This window comes from Patiria miniata, unplaced genomic scaffold, assembly GCF_015706575.1.
Source record: "Patiria miniata isolate m_02_andy unplaced genomic scaffold, ASM1570657v1 HiC_scaffold_20, whole genome shotgun sequence".
NCBI lineage: Eukaryota > Metazoa > Echinodermata > Asteroidea > Valvatida > Asterinidae > Patiria > Patiria miniata.
This window is the reverse complement of record NW_024037059.1, coordinates 22,232,051-22,252,093: the sequence shown is the minus strand read 5'-3', so window position 1 is coordinate 22,252,093 and position 20,043 is coordinate 22,232,051. Positions and strand designations below refer to the sequence as shown.

At 40.3% G+C, this 20,043-nt stretch overlaps 1 protein-coding gene across 3 annotated transcripts in view; it reads left to right on the top strand.

Annotated features, from left to right (window-relative positions):
• The window catches only part of LOC119728212 (cyclin-G-associated kinase-like), a 29,060-nt gene extending 12,547 nt beyond the window's left edge, over positions 1-16,513 (top strand). The window contains exons 11-23 of one of the 3 annotated variants that reach the window (XM_038200354.1): positions 394-516; positions 1,368-1,501; positions 2,792-2,908; positions 3,391-3,471; positions 3,654-3,771; positions 5,550-5,629; positions 7,731-7,924; positions 8,932-9,935; positions 10,352-10,526; positions 11,792-12,058; positions 12,680-12,819; positions 13,319-13,447; positions 15,649-16,513. In XM_038200354.1, coding sequence (XP_038056282.1) covers positions 394-516; positions 1,368-1,501; positions 2,792-2,908; positions 3,391-3,471; positions 3,654-3,771; positions 5,550-5,629; positions 7,731-7,924; positions 8,932-9,935; positions 10,352-10,526; positions 11,792-12,058; positions 12,680-12,819; positions 13,319-13,447; positions 15,649-15,798 — 2,712 coding nt within the window. In that variant the 3' untranslated portion in view covers positions 15,799-16,513. Of the gene's footprint in view, positions 1-393; positions 517-1,367; positions 1,502-2,791; positions 2,909-3,390; positions 3,472-3,653; positions 3,772-5,549; positions 5,630-7,730; positions 7,925-8,931; positions 9,936-10,351; positions 10,527-11,791; positions 12,059-12,679; positions 12,820-13,318; positions 13,448-13,491; positions 14,336-15,648 lie in introns of those variants that run through there. The other 2 variants (XM_038200355.1, XM_038200356.1) reach the window with 2 other exon arrangements.
• The last annotated feature ends 3,530 nt before the right edge of the window (positions 16,514-20,043 follow it).

Below are 20,043 nucleotides of genomic sequence, written 5' to 3'. Positions count from 1 at the left end.
CAAATGCCCTGTTTAATCCCTATATTATATTAACATTGTAGTGTTAAAATTTTTTTTAGACCTGATTAGAAAATCTGTTGGATGCAATAAGCTTTTGTTTTCAAATTTATGTCACTAATAAACCGAAAAAAGTTAATGCGACAAGACTGATAATGGACTCCTTGCACAAGTACAGGTACTCCCCCCCCCCCTTCAATGGTTAGAACAATAATAGAACACCATGGTCCAGTGGTTACGGTATTTGACTCATGTACGATGGTATGCGGGTTTGAATCCTGCCAGGAACATGGTGTTTGTGCCCTTGGGCAAGGTCTATGGCCACAGATATACACAGTCCAAATGATTGCTTCCATTAACTAGCTGAACTGTGTAATGTGTTTTGTTTGGATGCAGGTGTTGGAGTGTGGCTGGGTTGCTAAGAGAGCTCCTAGTTTGGTTCTTCTCTATACTGTCTGTAGGAACATGTATCTCTGGCTTCAGAAAGATCCTAAGAATGTCTGCGCTGTCCACTGCCTTGTAAGTTGGCTTACCATTCACTGTACCATTCACTTTAAACCTGTCTGTGCTTGCCTTGTGCGTTCACGTCACTGTAGTATCCAGCAGCAGTGTCCAGTTCTACATTATATTTTGGATTAGTGAGACAATGTAAGGGAGCGTCTCAAAAGTCAGAACGTTCCCGTTCCTTGTTGAACGTTTCTTTTAGGAACATGCAACGCTCTGTGTTCCCAGCGTGTTCCCATCTGGAACAGACCGATCACGAGTAAGCATGCACGTGCATAGACCAACGTTCCCACGCAGGATCATCCCGTGTTCTCTGGGCTGTTCCCAGTGGAAACAATGCATGTTTCCAATTGGAACAAGCGATGTTCCCCGGTGGAATGATTTGAATATTGTAGTTGGGGGTTGTTAAACATTGTGTATGGGACAATTGTGGACGTCTCTGCTTGGGTTTGTGCTTGTGTTGGCTGTCCCACAGTGTAAACAGGTACCGGTGAGAGTTGGACTTTAACTGGGATATACTTACTTCTCATCATTACTCGCTCTTGATAAATTAGGGCAAAAATACTGAAACATTTATTTGTGAGGTTTTAGTATTATTGGTAGGAGCAGATAAAAGGCCTTTCTAATGATGCACAACATTGCTGTATATTAGGGAATCTTAGTCAAATAGATTAAATAGATGTTGTGCTTTTAAATGGCCACATTAACAAATGAAACGCTGTGTTTTCAGACCTTTCTTTGAATCCGTTTCTGAAGCCCGTGGTAAAGCCAATTGTGACGTGGTAAAATAAGAATCAAGCCTTGAGTACAAGGCCATCTTAAGTGATTACTTTTATCGAATTCTCGTTTTTACCTGTTTGCTCCAGGATGGCAAGGCATCATCTGCAACCATCATCTCCTCGTTCTTTGGTTTCTGCCGTTTCTTCAAGACGACGGAAGCTAGTCTGTATATGTTCACCAGCAAGCGAGGTCCACCTGGGGTCATCTCCTCACAGAAACGGTACAAAGTAGAAACACTTGAACCTCTACCTTCAGAATGCCCCTCAAACCTTACATATCCCTTGCTTTTGCTTTTACAAGATCTTCCCGACATTGCATCTACTGATGATTACACTGATCATTAAAGGCAATGGCCATCATTTGCAAGCAATTGCATTGTTGCTGATTCAAGGACCAACAGTACAATAAATCTGAAGCTGGTTATTAAATACCAACTTCAAATTAAGTTTTGCCCTTCACCGACGTTTAAACACTGTATACTCAGTGTGTTACCTCCCGAGTGAAAGTTGGAAAAAATCACTCGGGTGGGACTCGAACCTACGACCTCCTGCTTTCTAGTGCAGATGTCTTACCACTCGACCATCAAGCTAATGGGATCGGTTGGCTGGTTCGATCTGATGTACATAGCAGCGGGTACCGCATTAACTATGCTGTACCCGCGTGAAGGGCAAAACCTAATTTGATTTACATCACCCCGACGCAAAATTCCATCTTATAAATACCAACTTGTTGAAATTTATAGAAATCATACTGTTTGAAAACCCTAAAAATGCATCTTCTTTTTTTCTAGATGCAAAGCAGGGTTTCCATTTAAAGCCCTCCCCTTAAAAACGTTAATTAATCCTAACAGAACTCAACCCATCAAACCCCAACATGCCGTTTTGTTGGAATCTGCCACGATGGGTACAGTGCCCCTAAACTGACAGTCTTTTACATTGGGTTGGCACACTTCCAGAATCAAAGTCAGAAATATGTGTGTGCAGTTTCCCATATGGTGTTGGAATTTGCCAGGATGGGCATGGTTCCTAGTAAATCATGCTAGGGAATTAGGGTTAATGCATTTTGAATTACATGCTTTTGTGCCATGATCCCAAGTTTGTCACTCTCATTCAAGAAGATGTAACTGATTGCAAACTAAACTTTTGGTCAATTTGGGGTAGTATTTGAAAAACCTGATTTTTTCCTCGCGATGGTTTGGTCCTAACCATCGCGAGGAAATGATGATAATTCCACTTTTCTTGAAAACGACAGCATATTAGGTGTAATTATTTCACACGATCCGTGATCCTACTATCTACTCAAAATCAAGTAGGCCATTTCATAATATTTTGGCAGCATCATATTTGAATGTTTGCAAATGGTGTCCTTCACCTTTAACAACAGAATCACCCATACTTGTGAGCACCCACATGCCAACCCTCTTGGTCCGTACGGTGAGGTTGGCCACCTTTTTTTTTGGGGGGGGGTAGATTTTCCACTTTTATGCTATGTATGATATGTTTTTTCTCAGATACATGGAGTACATCTGTGACATGATGGATCCTGAGTATCCCCTCATACCCCATGAGAAACTCCTGAAGATCAAGACTGTGTCACTGATGCCAGTTCCTCTCTACAACAAACAGAGGTATACTTCCATCTTACTCTTAATACACCCATCTTGCTCTGAAACAAAAAATTAATGCAGTATTCAGTGTTGTAGTCGAGTCCATCACAAGTCAATCGACAATTATGGTAGGAAGTAACGGGAAGAACAATGACAAAGTAATGCATAGTTTATAACTCAGTTCATGATTGGACTAGCAACTGAATGACTTATGATAAGTATTTGATGGACTTGTGGGGATTCTTGATGGACTTGACTACAGCAGTGGCAGCGATTGATTCAAAATACCAAATGTTAGCAGTGCGGGTTTGTTTAGTGTCTTGTTTGGAAAAGTCCCTATTGTTCATCTGAACTTCAGAGGAATAAAACAGCTGAACCTCAGTGTAGAGGAGTGCAGGGTAGTTTTATAAGGGTCATTTTTATTTGTTACAATCAACACATTGCGTTTTGCTGTTTTATCCTTTGTTCTGATGTTATTCTGTTGCAATGTTTTCCAATTAAAGAAACGGATGTCGTCCATTTGTGGAGCTGTATATTGGAGAGGAGAGGATACTCAGTACGTCACAGGAATATGAAAAAATGAAGTGAGTAGAAGAAAACCTATCATTAAAAAAACCTGTCGTAAAGAACCTAGCTCTGATTTATACTGCATGATCTCTCGGATGACAAGGTGTGTTGGAACTGAAGGGGGCTAGGCAGGGTATATCACAATAACGGGGGATTAATTTCAAATTGTTTTCAATTCCAAATATTTCTTTCATTGTAGGGGTTATGTCGTGGAGGATGGCTGGGCCGAGATATCAATAGATAGAATGATCTATGGCGATGTCATGTGTATGGTGTATCATGCTAGGTCAACCTTTGGAGGCAAAGTCCAGGGCAAGGTGAGAGAGTATCACAAGAATTTTTGTGATACCATTTTTGTGAAAGTCGTCAAGCGAAAAGAAATCCATGGAGTAGAGGTGTCATTCCGTGTCAAATCACCCAATGGGTTAAATCCACTGATCTCTATATAAAGACTGGATAGCGGATATGCATACAACATTCACACAGTAGACTTTGCATATTGACCAATTCGCCCCCCGGTCTCACGAAGATGGCCGCGTATAATACGAACGTTCTACGCGTAAATACGCGCGCGTTGTAGCAACAGTTGACGCGCATTTTGGTCACGTACACATATTATGATGTTCTAAAAGGAACACATTTCCGTAGTGATTATTATTTCAAAACGCCGAAAAAGTGATTTGCGGCATTATAAAAGTAACCACTACGTTAGAAAAATTTTAGTAAACCTTGGTCAGTTGGTCAGTGGTGGTGGCCAAAATATAAGTCAAGTGAACCGCGACGTACGTTACAAAAGAAATCAAGCTGTCTATAAAGACGGCAACTTGTCCTTTGTAGATCACCAGCCGGTCTCACCAATATGGCGTCAAATTCGTACATTGTGCGGCTCTTTATTAGCTATCCAGTTTTTATATAGAGATCAGTGGTTAAATCCCACCCCCTTCAAACTGGTTCATACTTAGTGTATATGGTCATTTTGGCCAGAAAAGCTTAAATCTTAAGTTTTAGCGCCATCGTCCCAAAGGTTTTTGGCGCTACCGCCCGCCATGGTCAAAATGGGTGTGGCCCCCAATTTTCAAATGACCGTCTCCATAACCTGTGGGCCAAATTTGTTGATCTTGGTTGCTTTGGAAATGTAACATCATAAGGAATCCAAATTTACCATTATTTTTCATGTCGGAGAATATTGAAGTATGTATGGCCTTTGACTTTACTTTGACCTTGAATTTGACCTTGTGGATCACGTGACCTTGAGACAAACTTGGATGAAAATTATACCTCAACATATTATCTACAAAATATCCAAAAAGATGGGGTATAATATTTTTGGGGGGTTTCTAGCATGTCTCAAAGTTGGCATACTTGTTGCAAAATATGATATTCCTATGCATGTACGCATTTTAGGGACAAAAAGTCCGTGCTATAAATGATTACATTGCAGATATGGTCATTTGAAAACTGTTGGCCATGCCCATTTAGACCAAAATTGCCAACAATTGGAGGGCGGTAGCGCCAAAACCAATGGGCCGATTGCGCTAAAAATTAAAATTTCAGCTTTTCCGGTCTAAATTACCCCTTGCACTAAATATGAACCACTAATATGAACCAATTTGAAGGGGTGGGGTTTAAACTTTCAATTTTTTTGGGTGATATGACACGGAAGGACCCAGAGGTAAATTGGATATGATAATAGATACTTTTATGCGTCCAATTCAGTCTCATCGATTGCAGTGACCATGTACAGACTAGGCTTGCATTACCAAATTATGTGCAGACCATGGGGGGATTGGAAAAGTAAACTAGAATACGGCAAAATGGTTTCAATAGCTCACACTATCATTTTGAAAATCAAGAGATTGAGATTAGAAACTTGGACTAAGATGAAAGATGAAAAAATGAAAATTGATTTTAAGATTTTCCACATCAAAACCTGCAAGTTACAGGCAAACATATATTCATGTACATGCACAAGTACTTATCCACTTTTTCTGTAGAAGTTCTTAAGTTATTGATGTAAGTTATGCTTTGGTGCATATCAGTGATAATGATGTGACTTTAATGGAACAGGATTTTGATTGTGTATTCCCTCTGTCAGGTGACTGCTATGAAGATGTTTCAGTTCCAGTTCCATGCTGGTTTCGTGCCAGTTGGATCGCAAACCATCCAGTTCTCAAAGTACGTTCCATTAATTGTATGTTTCGAGTTAAAGACACAGCATTTAACTAATGTCGGGTTTTGCCCTTCACCAATGTGATATTTTAAAGCATTCTATGCTAAGTGCTAAAAAACACATGCTTGCTATGATGAGACTTGCTTCTCCTGCTTTCTAGTGCAGAAGTCTTAACCACTTGAACTAGTAGTTTGATTCTGAAATTAATTTCTATTAAAAACACATACCTCACCGTAGGCACTTATATAAGGCTTAAAAAGAATAACTTCCGGTTACCCGACCGACCCTATTTTTAGGCTGCGACCCTAAAAATTTTATCGACAATTCCAAAAAAAAAAAAAAAATTTGAATAAATACAAATAAAATCGGTCTTTTCTGTCTTCACAAAATACCTCTCAACAACCCTTTTGCATCCAAAAATGCTTGTATTTATTTGTTTTCTTACTTACATTCGCTTTTTTTCAAAAGAAACCTCCGTTAATCGTTATTACAAATTCGCTTCGTGATATAACTACTTCGCAATTTGATGTCATGCACGGTGACTATAATCACGTGGCGACGACTGGTTCCCGCCGCGCCGCGCAGGGGCCAATTTAAAAGACATAATGAAAATGCGGTAACCAGTCCATAGCTAGCTATGTGACCGATCAGTACAGTGCAGGCCACTGTCAACTGGTCGGATTCGACATCGTAAAAATGCCAAGAAAACACCGATGGAGAAAGAACATTTTTGCAAGTTAATTTACAGAATTGATCTAGCTTGTCTGTGTATGTATTTTCTGTGCTCAAGAGTTCATTTTGAGATCGCACTACTCGTATTTGGAGTGATACATGCCGCGTGTTTCCCGAAATTGTTGACAGTAAAAACAGGTCTGTCGGCCCATGGTGGGCCGCTCGCCACACACGCACGCATCACACACCTCGGAGTTTTGGCCAGCTCCCTGCGTCTTGACTAGCGTTGTGCATATGGTGCGAACGGCCTGAATTTTCCATTATTTTTTGAAATTATCGAACGTAAATATATTGACAATAATTAAAGGTAGGTTTTACTCACTTTTTGTTGCCATTTCGTGTATAGCTTTCGTAGTGCAAAGAAATAGTTCAGGCTAAAACTTCGCATATAATTGAATACCCCATTCAATCTGCATAAAAAAAATTGGCAAAAAAAAAAAAAATTCCGACCGACCGACCCTATTTTTGAAAAGCATGTAATCGGAAGCAGAACTATTTTTTTTTTTGGGCTAATATTGAATGGCTTTGAGGTGGGTACGAGAATATATAGCACAAGCTATAATATTGTTATAGCGAGCACAATATATTCTTGTATCCCCGAAAAAAAACCCATCCAATATTATTATTCATGTCAGGCTGACTTGATCCTCAATAAATAGATTTCAGGACACTCGTTATTTCACAAATGTCATTGAATAGTCTTTGCTTAATACCGAAGCAAATTTCGTGCAGCTCGCAGCTGCCATAGAGTACCGAATTCTAACGTCAGTAGTCTTTGTTCTGGTTCATGCGCTGGTTCGTGCGCTGATGTCTTCACCTACTTAAGCTATGCACGTGAACCAAAGTATGCGGCATACTTCGGTACTCTATTGTGGTTGTTGACAACAGTACATGTATACCCTGCTGCGCACTGCGTCCTCTTGCGACTGTACCTCATGCTACGCTCTGCTGACTGGTTGACAACTGTGAGTTACTTCGCTCATGATTGAGCGGGAACCAGCAAAATTTGTTAAAATGCCTGGATGAGGACTGTATCAAAAATAATATTGTCCTCATTTGGGTACTTTTACTGACATAACATTGCAGTCATCCGGGTACTGTTTACGAAAGCGTACAATATGCTGATTTACTTTTACCACTGGAAGCCTGATAAAAAAAAAATACTTGATACTAGCATATTTCTCAAAATATTAGATAATTATATACTTGGGACTGATATGGATTCAGTCATGTCAAACAGGCAAAATAATACAAGAAAAAAAGGTAATTAAAATTGAAAAAGGTGTTGTATCTGCCCTCTCTAACTATAACTGCAAAATTTATGGAAACACTTGGAAATCACAAGTTATGTATTGTATTTTCTAACCCTTGTAGGTATGACGTTGACCTGATGGAACAACCAGACAAGTTCCCCGACCTGTTCAATGTGACGCTAAGGATAGAGTTCCTGGATAGGACGGCCAAACCGGACAAGGAACCTCCATGGGCGACCTTTGAGACACAACGGATCACGCCCAAATACTGCTTCAGTAATAAGGAAGAACAGGATAGTGTGGTCTCACAGTTTGGTAAGTTGGCCCATCACAAGACCCATGTTGTTCAGAAAGTAGTGTAACAATCATTTACCAAACAGACCACAAGGGAAACAGGCAAAGGTGTATTATGTATGCACTTAGTCTGTTACTGTTGTAGTGAATAGGTCTCTCTCAAAGACGGCCATCTATGTAGGAGAACTGCAACTGCATGTTTTATGTAATCAAGCACTCATTGCGCAGTGTTGAAAATGTTTCAAACAGGCGCACTTGTTGCTTGAAATGTGCACGTGGCTGGTCTGTAGGAAATGACGTCATTTGAGAGAGACCTATTGATAATTGAAAAAGTGATCCAATACTGCAAGTAGCTTGATAACTGCTGATGTGATTCTGAGGCTACACAGCAAACAGCATTAGTACCCCCAGAACAAAGAATATTGGCAAAATGAGGAGACTGCAACCCAGGGCTTGAGCACTTAGTAAAGCACCGTAATATTGTTCTTGAGATCACAGCCTCTAGTCTTCCGGTATTCAGTATGTTTAATTCAATGTCGAGAACTTTAAATACATTGCTTGATAGTTGTGCTACAAAGGGATATTGTACTTAGATACAAATGGCTTTTTCTGAGATCTGTGCTGTATAAAAACAGCTTTTGCTCTGTGCATTGTACCTAGCTTCAGTAGGGGCTTTTGGTTTGCCCTACAGCCTGTCATTGCTGTATGGTTGCCATATGATAAGTCCCAAGATAAACCTAGCCTTCTGAAGACTGTGTTGCGTGGAGGTAATACAACACAAACAGATACGAGGCTGACATTCATCCAAAGAAAGACACTCTGTCTAAAGAACTGCCCTAAATCCAACAGTTTCCAAAATGTTTTTGTTCAGTGTAGCTGGTCACTCTGGGAACCAGTCTGTACAGTTCTAGACAAATCTCTCAGCACAAAATCAGGTTCAAATTATAACGTGTGTTGTGTTTAAGTTTTCAGGCTGAATTGATATTGGTTGACAAATTGGTTCTTTAATTTCTTGTTTTGGGCTTCAGGACACATGGATGCTAATGCGCAGGAGAGAAAAACCAAGGAAAGAACAGCTGGAGGGGCCTCTAAACAGCAACAGCAGGAGCAAGCCCAGCCAGATCCCACTGCTGCCACCAATAAGAAGGCAGAGTTCATGTCAGCAGTAAACTGGCAGGAAGAAGAGGCTAAGGAAACGCTCATTGAGTCAGATGAAGATTTCAGCGAGTTTGGTGCAGAGCGGGTTCAAGGACGTAATCCAGACCCTACTGCAGCAAACGGCGAGGGATCCAGTCATGATGATTTCTTTGCCGCTTTCGATCAAGAAATTGCTGGCGCAAGCTCAGAGGCACAGCCCTCACAGGAGCCACTGTTTGATGCCAGGTTCTCTCCTGTGCGGTCCACAAACCCGTTGCAAGCCTCTGATAACGTTGACTTGTTGAACATTGGTGGCAGTGGCCCACCTGAGAATGGGTCTATGGCAGCAGCAGGGGCAGCTAAACCTGATGTTAACAATGTAGACCTGATGAATCCAGGTCCATCTGATCCAAGTAACCTAGACCTTCTAGTAGACCCCATGGCGGCAGAATCACTCAAGTTTACTGGAGGCAGCCCCAAGCACAGTCTGTCAGGTGATGCCTTTGATCCATTCCAACAGCCTACAAAACCAGTCGGCAAAAATGCAACACATCCACCAACTCGTTCACATTCAGCAAAAGCAGCCCCCACGTCCAAACAAGAGGATTTCTTTGACCCATTCAAAGCTTCATCGACCAGCAACGGTACAGAGAAAGCCTCACCCCAGAAGCAGGTGCTTTTTGACATCGGTGATGGCGGTAACGACCTGTCGTTTGATCCATTCAGTAGTGGGAAGGGTGCACCATCAGATGGGCACTTGTCACCACCGCAAGTTGCCAATCTTCAAAACATGTCCAAGATGTCCCACAGCAGTGATAACCTGATGGGTGACTTTAGCAACTTAACAGGAGCAACACTGTCTTCGCCACAAAAGACCAGACCGACACTTAAGCAGGTACAAACAAGCATATAGCAGTTCATAAAAGCTTTAAAGCCAAGTCATGTGAGGCAATTTTCACTAGCACCTCAGATGCCACAGAGTGCACTGAGTGCACTGTATGCTATAGGAACCCACCGCAAGATCAAAGGTCATTTTCCAGTTAACACATATTCTGCAAACTTACACTTAATTAATATTTTTGTTGTTTTGTTGTTTTCCTCTTTTGTGTGATATTGCCCTTACAGTCCAGCTTATGTGTAGTAAACCCACTTTCTCACCACACAATAACAATTTCTTTCAAGCAGACATGGATTGACTTCACTCTTCATGTTTGAGACCCATCTTTGCTACTCTATAAAATGTTTTCAACTAAAACAGAAATCAGGCAGATTTATAATGCATTGACGTTTTTTCACTCATGTAATTTGCAGAGTCGTAGTGGGCCCAACTTGGCTGCAGCATGGGATGCCACATCCCTACCTACAACCCAGGCCACACCTATGGGCAGACCCCAGGGGATGGGAATGGGCCAGACAGCAGGTGGCACGCCCACACACCAAGCCAAGCCCACAGCCTCAAGTTCTAATGACCCATTTGCTGCTTTTGGTAAGAAGTGGTTGTATCAGTTGCACACTTTCAGCATTTTTGTCACAGCTGACGGATGTTGTTGCAAAACAGTTTTTTCAATTGCAAATAAGTTATTTTAAAGGTTGTAACAGTCAATGTATAAATCTTTCAATTGAGTTTCACACCAAAAAATAAACTTTGTTTTTTAATAGCTATTTTTCTATCAATGCAACCGGAATTCAATTTTGAATTAGGCATTAATAAAAAAAATTGGCTCATGTTTAGTTAGGCAAATATACTCCTTCAATTTTGTATTTATTTGTGGCCTGACAGTAATTCAGTTCTTGCAGGGTAGACTGGTTCCTGCCCCATCCTTTACTTTTGATAATGTGGGGACCGGAAACAGTCTACCTCTTGTTGTGCAGATCTGTTTTAATGTAAAAGTAATGTAAAGATGACCACAATAGAATAAAGCAGGGAAAGAATGTTGCATCCTGACGCCATTGTTTTTTTATCAAATGTTATCTCAATGAAGTCAGTCATTGCAGAAATATTAAAAAAAAGACATGATTGTTGGACTTGGAAACATTTCCAAGTTTGTTAGAAAATATTTTGAGAAGGCACTCGACTCTCCATAGGTACACAACCAAAGAAGTGGTGTCAGGATACTGCATTCTTTCCTAAAGCAGCTTTTTAATAAACAAATCATTTATAGGTCAAAATTTGTTTGGACAGAAAAGTCAAATTTGTTGGAAAGTTTCAGACAGTTCCTTGTCTGTTTCAGACTGTACCTTGTTGAAACTGTTTAAAAAAATGTTGCTTTTGCAATTTTCCCAATGGGCCTTATGCAGGAGTTGGCCATTTTTGTTTAGTTCCCTGTATGTATTTCATTAATTGTTAACTGTTGAATGGGATGGCGCCAGACTATTTATGCAGGCATAATGCAGCCTTATTTTACTTTTAGTTTTTATAAAACTGGCTTTTAAACAGTAGGGAATGTTTAATTATAAATTTAAATTATTCATTGAAGCAGACTGGAAATAATTAGTACTTAACTTGCTTTCATTTCTCTCCGCAAGTTCCAAACATTAAGATTTTACCTCACTTTCAATTCAATATGGCTCAATATTCGTGCATAAAGCCTGTTACATGTCGGTTATTTTTCTGAATTTTGGAATCACTATGCTACAAAAACACTGTGACAAGAATCAATTTTTACTTGTGTCTGTTTCAAAAGACACACGATTATTCTCTGAAAGCAAATTGCTGAATTATTTACAACTCTTGCCTTATTTTCCTTCCAGGGAATATTGGCTCCAACGTTCCCCAAGGAGGAACAAGTTCCCAGTCCTCATCGTTCGGTTCCTGGCAACCCAAAGCTCCTACTAGCCATGGTGTATCAGCCTCGCCTAAACGTCAACCCAACCCAGCACCCCAAGGGGCCAAAATACCACCCCCACAGACCCAACAGCAGCAAGCCAAGCCCAACTATTATGCTGGTGGGTTCTCTAGTGTGATTGGAGGGCGTGAGGAGAGAGGAAAACGCACACCATTTGCTACAGCAGGGACTGGTGAGTAACAGTCAACTGCAGTACTTTACCGTGGGTTGGATTGGAGGGGCTTAAGAGGAAGAGCTTAAGGTTTTTCAGTCGTTTATTTTTTTTAAATGCTTTTCAGAAATTGCCAAGGTTTCTTGTCAGTGACAACAGGGCAGAGTGGTTACTTTCCTCGCCTTCCACTGCTATGGCCCGGGTTCGATTCCTGCCCCGACCACATGTGGATTGGGCTTTCAGTCCCTACCTGATTCTGTTGGTTTTCCCCAGAGTATTTTTCTGGGCTTTTCCTCCCACCTCTAAAACTAACTTCTTCTCATTGTCTGTACTCTACAGGTTCCTTCAAGCTTTCGAGCTACAGGCCCAGGGCACTTTTGAGGAATCCTTGGTTTACCAGAAAGAAATAAAAGAAAATAATAAACAAATAACATTCTCATGGTTTCACAGAATATCTACGAACACAAACAGTAACTGCCCAACTGTACAGAATTTCAAGGACTAATTCTTCACCATTTGCTGGGTTTTTTTAATGATCATATAATCGGAAGTTACGTTCACTGCGCTGCTGTGAGCCTGCACACCTCAATTGTTCACAAAACCAAATTAATAAAAAAGAATCTTGCTTTCTGTTCAATTCAGGGCCGACAAAGAGAAGTGACTTTGAAGACTTACTGTCATCACAAGGGTTTGAGTCCACATCAAAGAAAGATGAGCATAGAACAATAAATGACATGAAGAAGGAAGACTTGGTCAAAGAAATGGACCCAGACAAACTCAAGGTAAGATGTGGGAATGATTCTAAGTAAAGTCTGGCTGAGCCTATGTGGCACGTTAAGCTGGTGTTTCCCTTGCGTGGAATGACTGAGAATATTTCTATTTCTGTGGATAAGCCTAAACTGCAATTGCATCACATGGTAGTCCCCAGGTGTACCCTGGATACTCAACCAATTTCGGGACACAATGTAATTTTTGTTTTTACTCAGTCTTAGTTTCGCGAGTCGTGGGCCCACGCCTCTACATGGACACGGGAGTCATGGGCAGTAAATCATAGGCCTTGGGTTTTAGCAGTGTTCAATCTCTCCCTTCCCCCCCCCCCCCAAAAAAAAATAAAGTAAATAACAAAAACACCCCCCCCCCCCCGAAAAAAAGTATGTCTGCAAATAGCGTCCCCTAGCATAGCACAAACTTTCAATTTTCAAAGTTGGAGAACACTGATTGTTTGAAAAGAGGTAATTAGAGCATTCAGTAGTTTCAACTATTTTGACATTTTTGACACAGATTATGGAATGGACACAAGGGAAAGAGCGTAACATCCGAACCTTGATATCCAGTCTGCACTCAGTACTATGGGATGGAGAAACTCGATGGAAACCAGTAGGAATGCATCAGTTAGTCACTCCTAATGAGGTAAGATGCTTAGGGTTGAGATGAGGGGAGATGTAGGGGGTAACATCCGAACCTTGATATCCAGTCTGCACTCAGTACTATGGGATGGGGAAACTCGATGGAAACCAGTAGGAATGCATCAGTTAGTCACTCCTAATGAGGTAAGATGCTTAGGGTTGAGATGAGGGGAGATGTAGGGGGTAACATCCGAACCTTGATATCCAGTCTGCACTCAGTACTATGGGATGGGGAAACTCGATGGAAACCAGTAGGAATGCATCAGTTAGTCACTCCTAATGAGGTAAGATGCTTAGGGTTGAGATGAGGGGAGATGTAGGGGGTAACATCCGAACCTTGATATCCAGTCTGCACTCAGTACTATGGGATGGGGAAACTCGATGGAAACCAGTAGGAATGCATCAGTTAGTCACTCCTAATGAGGTAAGATGCTTAGGGTTGAGATGAGGGGAGATGTAGGGGGTAACATCCGAACCTTGATATCCAGTCTGCACTCAGTACTATGGGATGGGGAAACTCGATGGAAACCAGTAGGAATGCATCAGTTAGTCACTCCTAATGAGGTAAGATGCTTAGGGTTGAGATGAGGGGAGATGTAGGGGGTAACATCCGAACCTTGATATCCAGTCTGCACTCAGTACTATGGGATGGGGAAACTCGATGGAAACCAGTAGGAATGCATCAGTTAGTCACTCCTAATGAGGTAAGATGCTTAGGGTTGAGATGAGGGGAGATGTAGGGGGTAACATCCGAACCTTGATATCCAGTCTGCACTCAGTACTATGGGATGGGGAAACTCGATGGAAACCAGTAGGAATGCATCAGTTAGTCACTCCTAATGAGGTAAGATGCTTAGGGTTGAGATGAGGGGAGATGTAGGGGGTAACATCCGAACCTTCATATACAGTCTGCACTCAGTACTATTGGATGGGGAAACTCGATGGAAACCAGTAGGAATGCATCAGTTAGTCACTCCTAATGAGGTAAGATGCTTAGGGTTGAGATGAGGGGAGATGTAGGGGGTAACATCCGAACCTTGATATCCAGTCTGCACTCAGTACTATGGGATGGGGAAACTCGATGGAAACCAGTAGGAATGCATCAGTTAGTCACTCCTAATGAGGTAAGATGCTTAGGGTTGAGATGAGGGGAGATGTAGGGGGTAACATCCGAACCTTCATATACAGTCTGCACTCAGTACTATTGGATGGGGAAACTCGATGGAAACCAGTAGGAATGCATCAGTTAGTCACTCCTAATGAGGTAAGATGCTTAGGGTTGAGATGAGGGGAGATGTAGGGGGTAACATCCGAACCTTGATATCCAGTCTGCACTCAGTACTATGGGATGGGGAAACTCGATGGAAACCAGTAGGAATGCATCAGTTAGTCACCCCTAATGAGGTAAGATGCTTAGGGTTGAGATGAGGGGAGATGTAGGGGGTAACATCCGAACCTTGATATCCAGTCTACACTCAGTACTATGGGATGGGGAAACTCGATGGAAACCAGTAGGAATGCATCAGTTAGTCACTCCTAATGAGGTAAGATGCTCAGGGTTGAGATGAGGGGAGATGTAGGGGGTAACATCCGAACCTTGATATCCAGTCTGCACTCAGTACTATGGGATGGGGAAACTCGATGGAAACCAGTAGGAATGCATCAGTTAGTCACGCCTAATGAGGTAAAATGCTCAGGGGTTTAAACTCATTTGGTTGAATCATGTCAGAACTCAGTTGGGGTTACTCCTGTAGAGAAGCAGAAAGTGTTAAGATCAGCCGCACACAGATACTTGGCAAAATGCAAGTGGGAGTTATTTTAGCTATAAAGTTTGACCTTTTTTTGTTCACTGCAAACCTTCTTGTGTACCAAAAGTATACTTGATCAGGATTTTTTTAAAAAGCTGAACAAAGAAATAGACTAGAGCGGGGTTTGAATCCCGACTTTTGGATTGCTGCTCCAGTGCTCTACCAACTGAGCTGTCCAGCCCTATGTTGGCGGTTCCCTAATCTGTCAACGTCTTTGTTCAAGGAGCACTAGTCAAAAGCCATAAACCATCTAGCCAAGGATCAAACCCAAAGTCACAATGCTGGCAACACTAGAAATGGGGATCACTCAGATAAGCTACAGCTGTTTTTTTTTTATTTGAAAATTTGCAGCTGAACTCTGTTTTTAGCATGTGTGTCTTTACTTACTTCCCAACAGGTAAAGAAGTTGTACAGAAAGGCCTGCCTGTGTGTCCATCCTGACAAGCACGCAGGCACACCTAACGAGGCCATGGCCAAAATGATCTTCATGGAGCTGAACGACGCATGGGCAGAGTTTGAAGAAAGTGGGATGAAATCATTATACTAGCCAGTAAGCCACCCTGCCCCACCCCTATCTACTCCCACAGCCCCACCCCACTTAGGGGACAGGTGGCATTCCCATTCTGGCTTGTTTCTGAATTGAACAGCTTTGAGATTTTTCCCTCAGTGCTGAGACAAAGATTCATTCATCAACAGCAAAACCAAATCTTTTGTACCTGAATACCACATAATACATGTAGTTTGTATTTGTCAAAATGTATTAATAGATTTTTCTGATTTTGTTTTTTAATATTTTGGATTATGCCATTTCGTTTTTTTAATTGTCATGATTTTCTGTAATAGTTAGTTTCAATTTGCTGTTGATATTCGTTATTAATGAAACATTCTTTTGTTTACTGCCAATGTGAAGAATAGTGACACCTACTGCATGCGCCGCCAATGTCAAGATGTAACTTTGTAAAGTATTGAAAGTGTGCAAAACCAAATATCATTATTCAAGAAATCCCTGGCAAAAACTAATAAATAAGTATCCCACTAGTATACCGAATGAACCTTGAACCTCGTGACTGTAAACCCAAGTAGATCCTACTCTGGTTGTGCAATCGTAAAAAAAAATCCTTGTAAGAATACCAGTTAATGCGGGATATTTGTGTTCTGAATTCAGGAGAATCGCCTACATTTTTTTTTTGGATGTCATGTCGAGGATAGACTCAGGCATGCAACTTTTCCTCAGATCAGCTGATTTCCTCTTTTTTTACTTCCCATGTGTGCCATTGAAAATAGAAAAACACTGTACAAAGTCATGAAAAGATTTGAATTTCCTCTTGTTTTGCGGCTTCCCAGTTGCATGCCTGGATAGACTCCATGCAAAGTGCCCCTCTCTGAGGAATGGTCTTTGTTGCTCTGTTGTACACATGTGGAGACACTGTGTACTTTTGTTGAATTGAAAAACCTGTCCTCAGTGAGGGCGCTCTTTGCAAGGGCTCTATTTGCTTAGAAGTGTGGATCTGGCTTTTAATTCAGTGTCAATTTGAAGGGTTACTGTAGTGCTTCTCAGTAGTTGTCTTCTGTATAAAGGATTTTTTTTCCATATTGTATCACTGTCCCGTCCTTTATGCATTATCCATGGTCAAGTGTGCTGTAAAGAGACAGAATATGGCTCCTGCATTCATCATTTGTTTAACGACGCTGAGAAAAGTTATCCTCATGATATTCATTGAGCAGCCTGCAAAATAGTAGTGGTTCCTGGTGATTTGATTGTGCACCTAATGCAATACTTTTGTGTAACCTGTGTCAATGAATTGGAAACTTGGTTAGACCAGTATGTCTTAAGCATAGAGCACATTGTTGCTGTTCCATTCAAGTATTCACACTTAAACTGATTATACCTGATTTGTATGTCATTCCTTCAATATTTCTGTCGGTATATTTAAGAAAACGGACTTTTAAAAAGAAAGCCATTTTAGAGTTTATGAAATATAAGGGCTGTTTATTATCACTATATGAAAAAACAAAACCAAAACAGTTTTTAAGGTTACAATCAAAAGGTTTCCCTGCAGTGATTTAAGTAAGATTTGAGGCTTTGCATGGTGGAGGTACTAATGAATGAAAGGTTTGAGGAAAAACCATGTGGGAATAATTTCTCAACTAAGAGAATGGTTCTGAAAAGAACCAGAGGTATAAACTCGACGTTCCTGTCAGTATGAGCATACTGACCGGAACGTCAAGTTTATACCTCTGGTTCTTTTCAGAACCATTCTCTTAGTCGAGAAATTATTCACACATGGTGTTTCCGCAAACCTTTCACTCATTGCAGTGATTTAATTTATTTCTTGAATAGTGAGTTAAAAATCTTCATCTTTTTTCAAGATGAAGGTGCTATACACCCCTCGGGTGTTAATAATGCCATATCCCACATCACAGCAGTCAACAATTGTTAAATTTCATTCTATGACTACTATCTGAATGACAATCAGACTAATGAGTAAGGGTAATAATATAACACTTTGAAGGCCATTAAACCAGGAAGCATTGTGAGTGCATTTTAGTTGCTTAGATACAATATGTAAGTTGTGTAGCACCTTCCTAAGGTCATCCCCAGCTGAACCAATTACATACTCTGATATTCTATAATATTCTGTGATAATGTGGTCTGAAAATGTCTCCCTTGGTTGATGCAAATTAGAGTTGGTGTTCGATTGTTATAACACATTGCTGTAACCCACATTCATATACAGTGAGTGCATGTATTTGTTCATATTGAATGTTCTTCACTCAAGGTTGAGTGTGCTATAATGATACAACTCTGACCTTTATCTAAAATTTTGGTGTAAAATGGTGATTGTAATGGGACAAAGTGGTATTTTTTGTGTCACTTCATTGTATACAGATCTGGCTGTACTCTTCAAATCTATGTAATGTGCTTCTTTTAAGTTATGCTCCAAGTTCTGCAACTTTTGACATTCACATTGGATGTTTATTTACATGTGCAGCTTTGCAATCAAACAATATCCTTCCTTAGCACAAGATAATTGACACATTTATATACATGTATATTATTTAATAGTAACTTTGTCACCTGATGTAACAATAAAAGTATTACAAAGTTATATTGTAAATAGGATAGTTATACATTACATGTATTATTAACAATTGGAAATTGCTCTTCCACCTATTAAATGCATATATGCAGGTCACACTACTTTAGGGTTTTTTTTTTACAACTTATCTACCGGCGTGTTTATATTTATCAACCAAAGTTTTACGACAAACAAATTATACTGTGAAATTGTACAAATGGCAGAAGTCTTGCTAATGCATGCTTTTGTGTAAAATTTTCTCCTTAATCGCTACATTCCAGTATTACACCGCCTGATATTTAAGTTTTAACATCAATTACTTTTATGAGGCAAAGTTATACAAATGCAAAATGATTGATAGAGACCCTGTACTTTGACTTACTAAAAGCCTGTAGGATACACATTTCTGATTTTTGAAATGTGACACCAAGAGTTCTGCCATGTTCATACAGGAAGATTCCAGACGCAATTTCGTGGAGCTCGCTCAGCAATGAGCATACAATATCGCTGAGTAAATGTTGGTGCTAAGCATGATGTATCACATGGCATTTTGGCTAGCAATCTATTTATTTTTGCATGGCAAATACAAGTATGCTTGTGCTTTGCAGCTTTATAAAATGGCCCTTGTATTGTTTCGGGCTGAATTAAATGAACGGTTCGTTAAAACTCCCTTGCAAATGTCCTATGAATACATACCATAAGCATGATTGAATAATGAATATATACATGTACCATGGCTGTAGCAACTTCCAACTCTTTAAGAACATAAATTTTTTTTTTAGATTCTGGGCTTTCAAGCAGGCATTATGGAAAATTAAATACATGTATATATGTAAACTGAGGATCTCTAGATACATGTAACATGGTTTACCAGCTACTGAGAAAAAATGAGAAAGGCGTAGACTGATTCGGCGACAGCCATTTTCTGAGGTGGCACCAGGTCAAGCTTGGGTAATTGCACTCTGGGCTCCTTGGACCAATAGGGTTACCAAAATACCCCCGCCTTGTCTTTAAGATTGCGTACAGTGTGCGCAAGAGTGGCACCACGTCAAAAATGGCTTCTGTGTTCGGAAAATTACACTATACACGTTTTAATTGCGTCATAATTGTATTTTATACACTTGAATTGATCCCTAAATTGAACAAATAGGAACAAACAAACTGTAACAAACCCAAAGTTACCCAGTGATTTGTGAATTAAATATGCTCAGATAATCAATAGAATAATTAATTTTGAATTAAACAAGAGCAGATAAGAAGTGTATGCCTCCTACATGTACATGTATATCCTCAACCTAGATGTAAATGTTACATTTTGTACGGCTGTTCAAAGCTACCTTGTACTTTAAGTTAGGAATCATTTGTGTAATATAAGAGGAATAATGTGGTAACAATAACAGAATATATCAAAAAAAATAAAGACTTTGCGTTTGAGTTTTTCCATTTTGTCCAGAGTTGTAACTAAGTACCTACAAGTCATCACAAGTGTCACAAGTCGTCCAATCTCAGTCAAGTCACAAGCTATTCAAATGAACCATGACAAAGGTACAGTGTACACACATGTATGCTGTTGCCATATATAAGTTCATTCCATGTTACCTGTGACCAAACTGATGAACTGACTTGTGATTGATTCGATTACAATTTCGCCTGTGACCAAAACTTTAATGGCTACAGGTATTGAAAACCTTGAATATTAACACAAGCAAAAA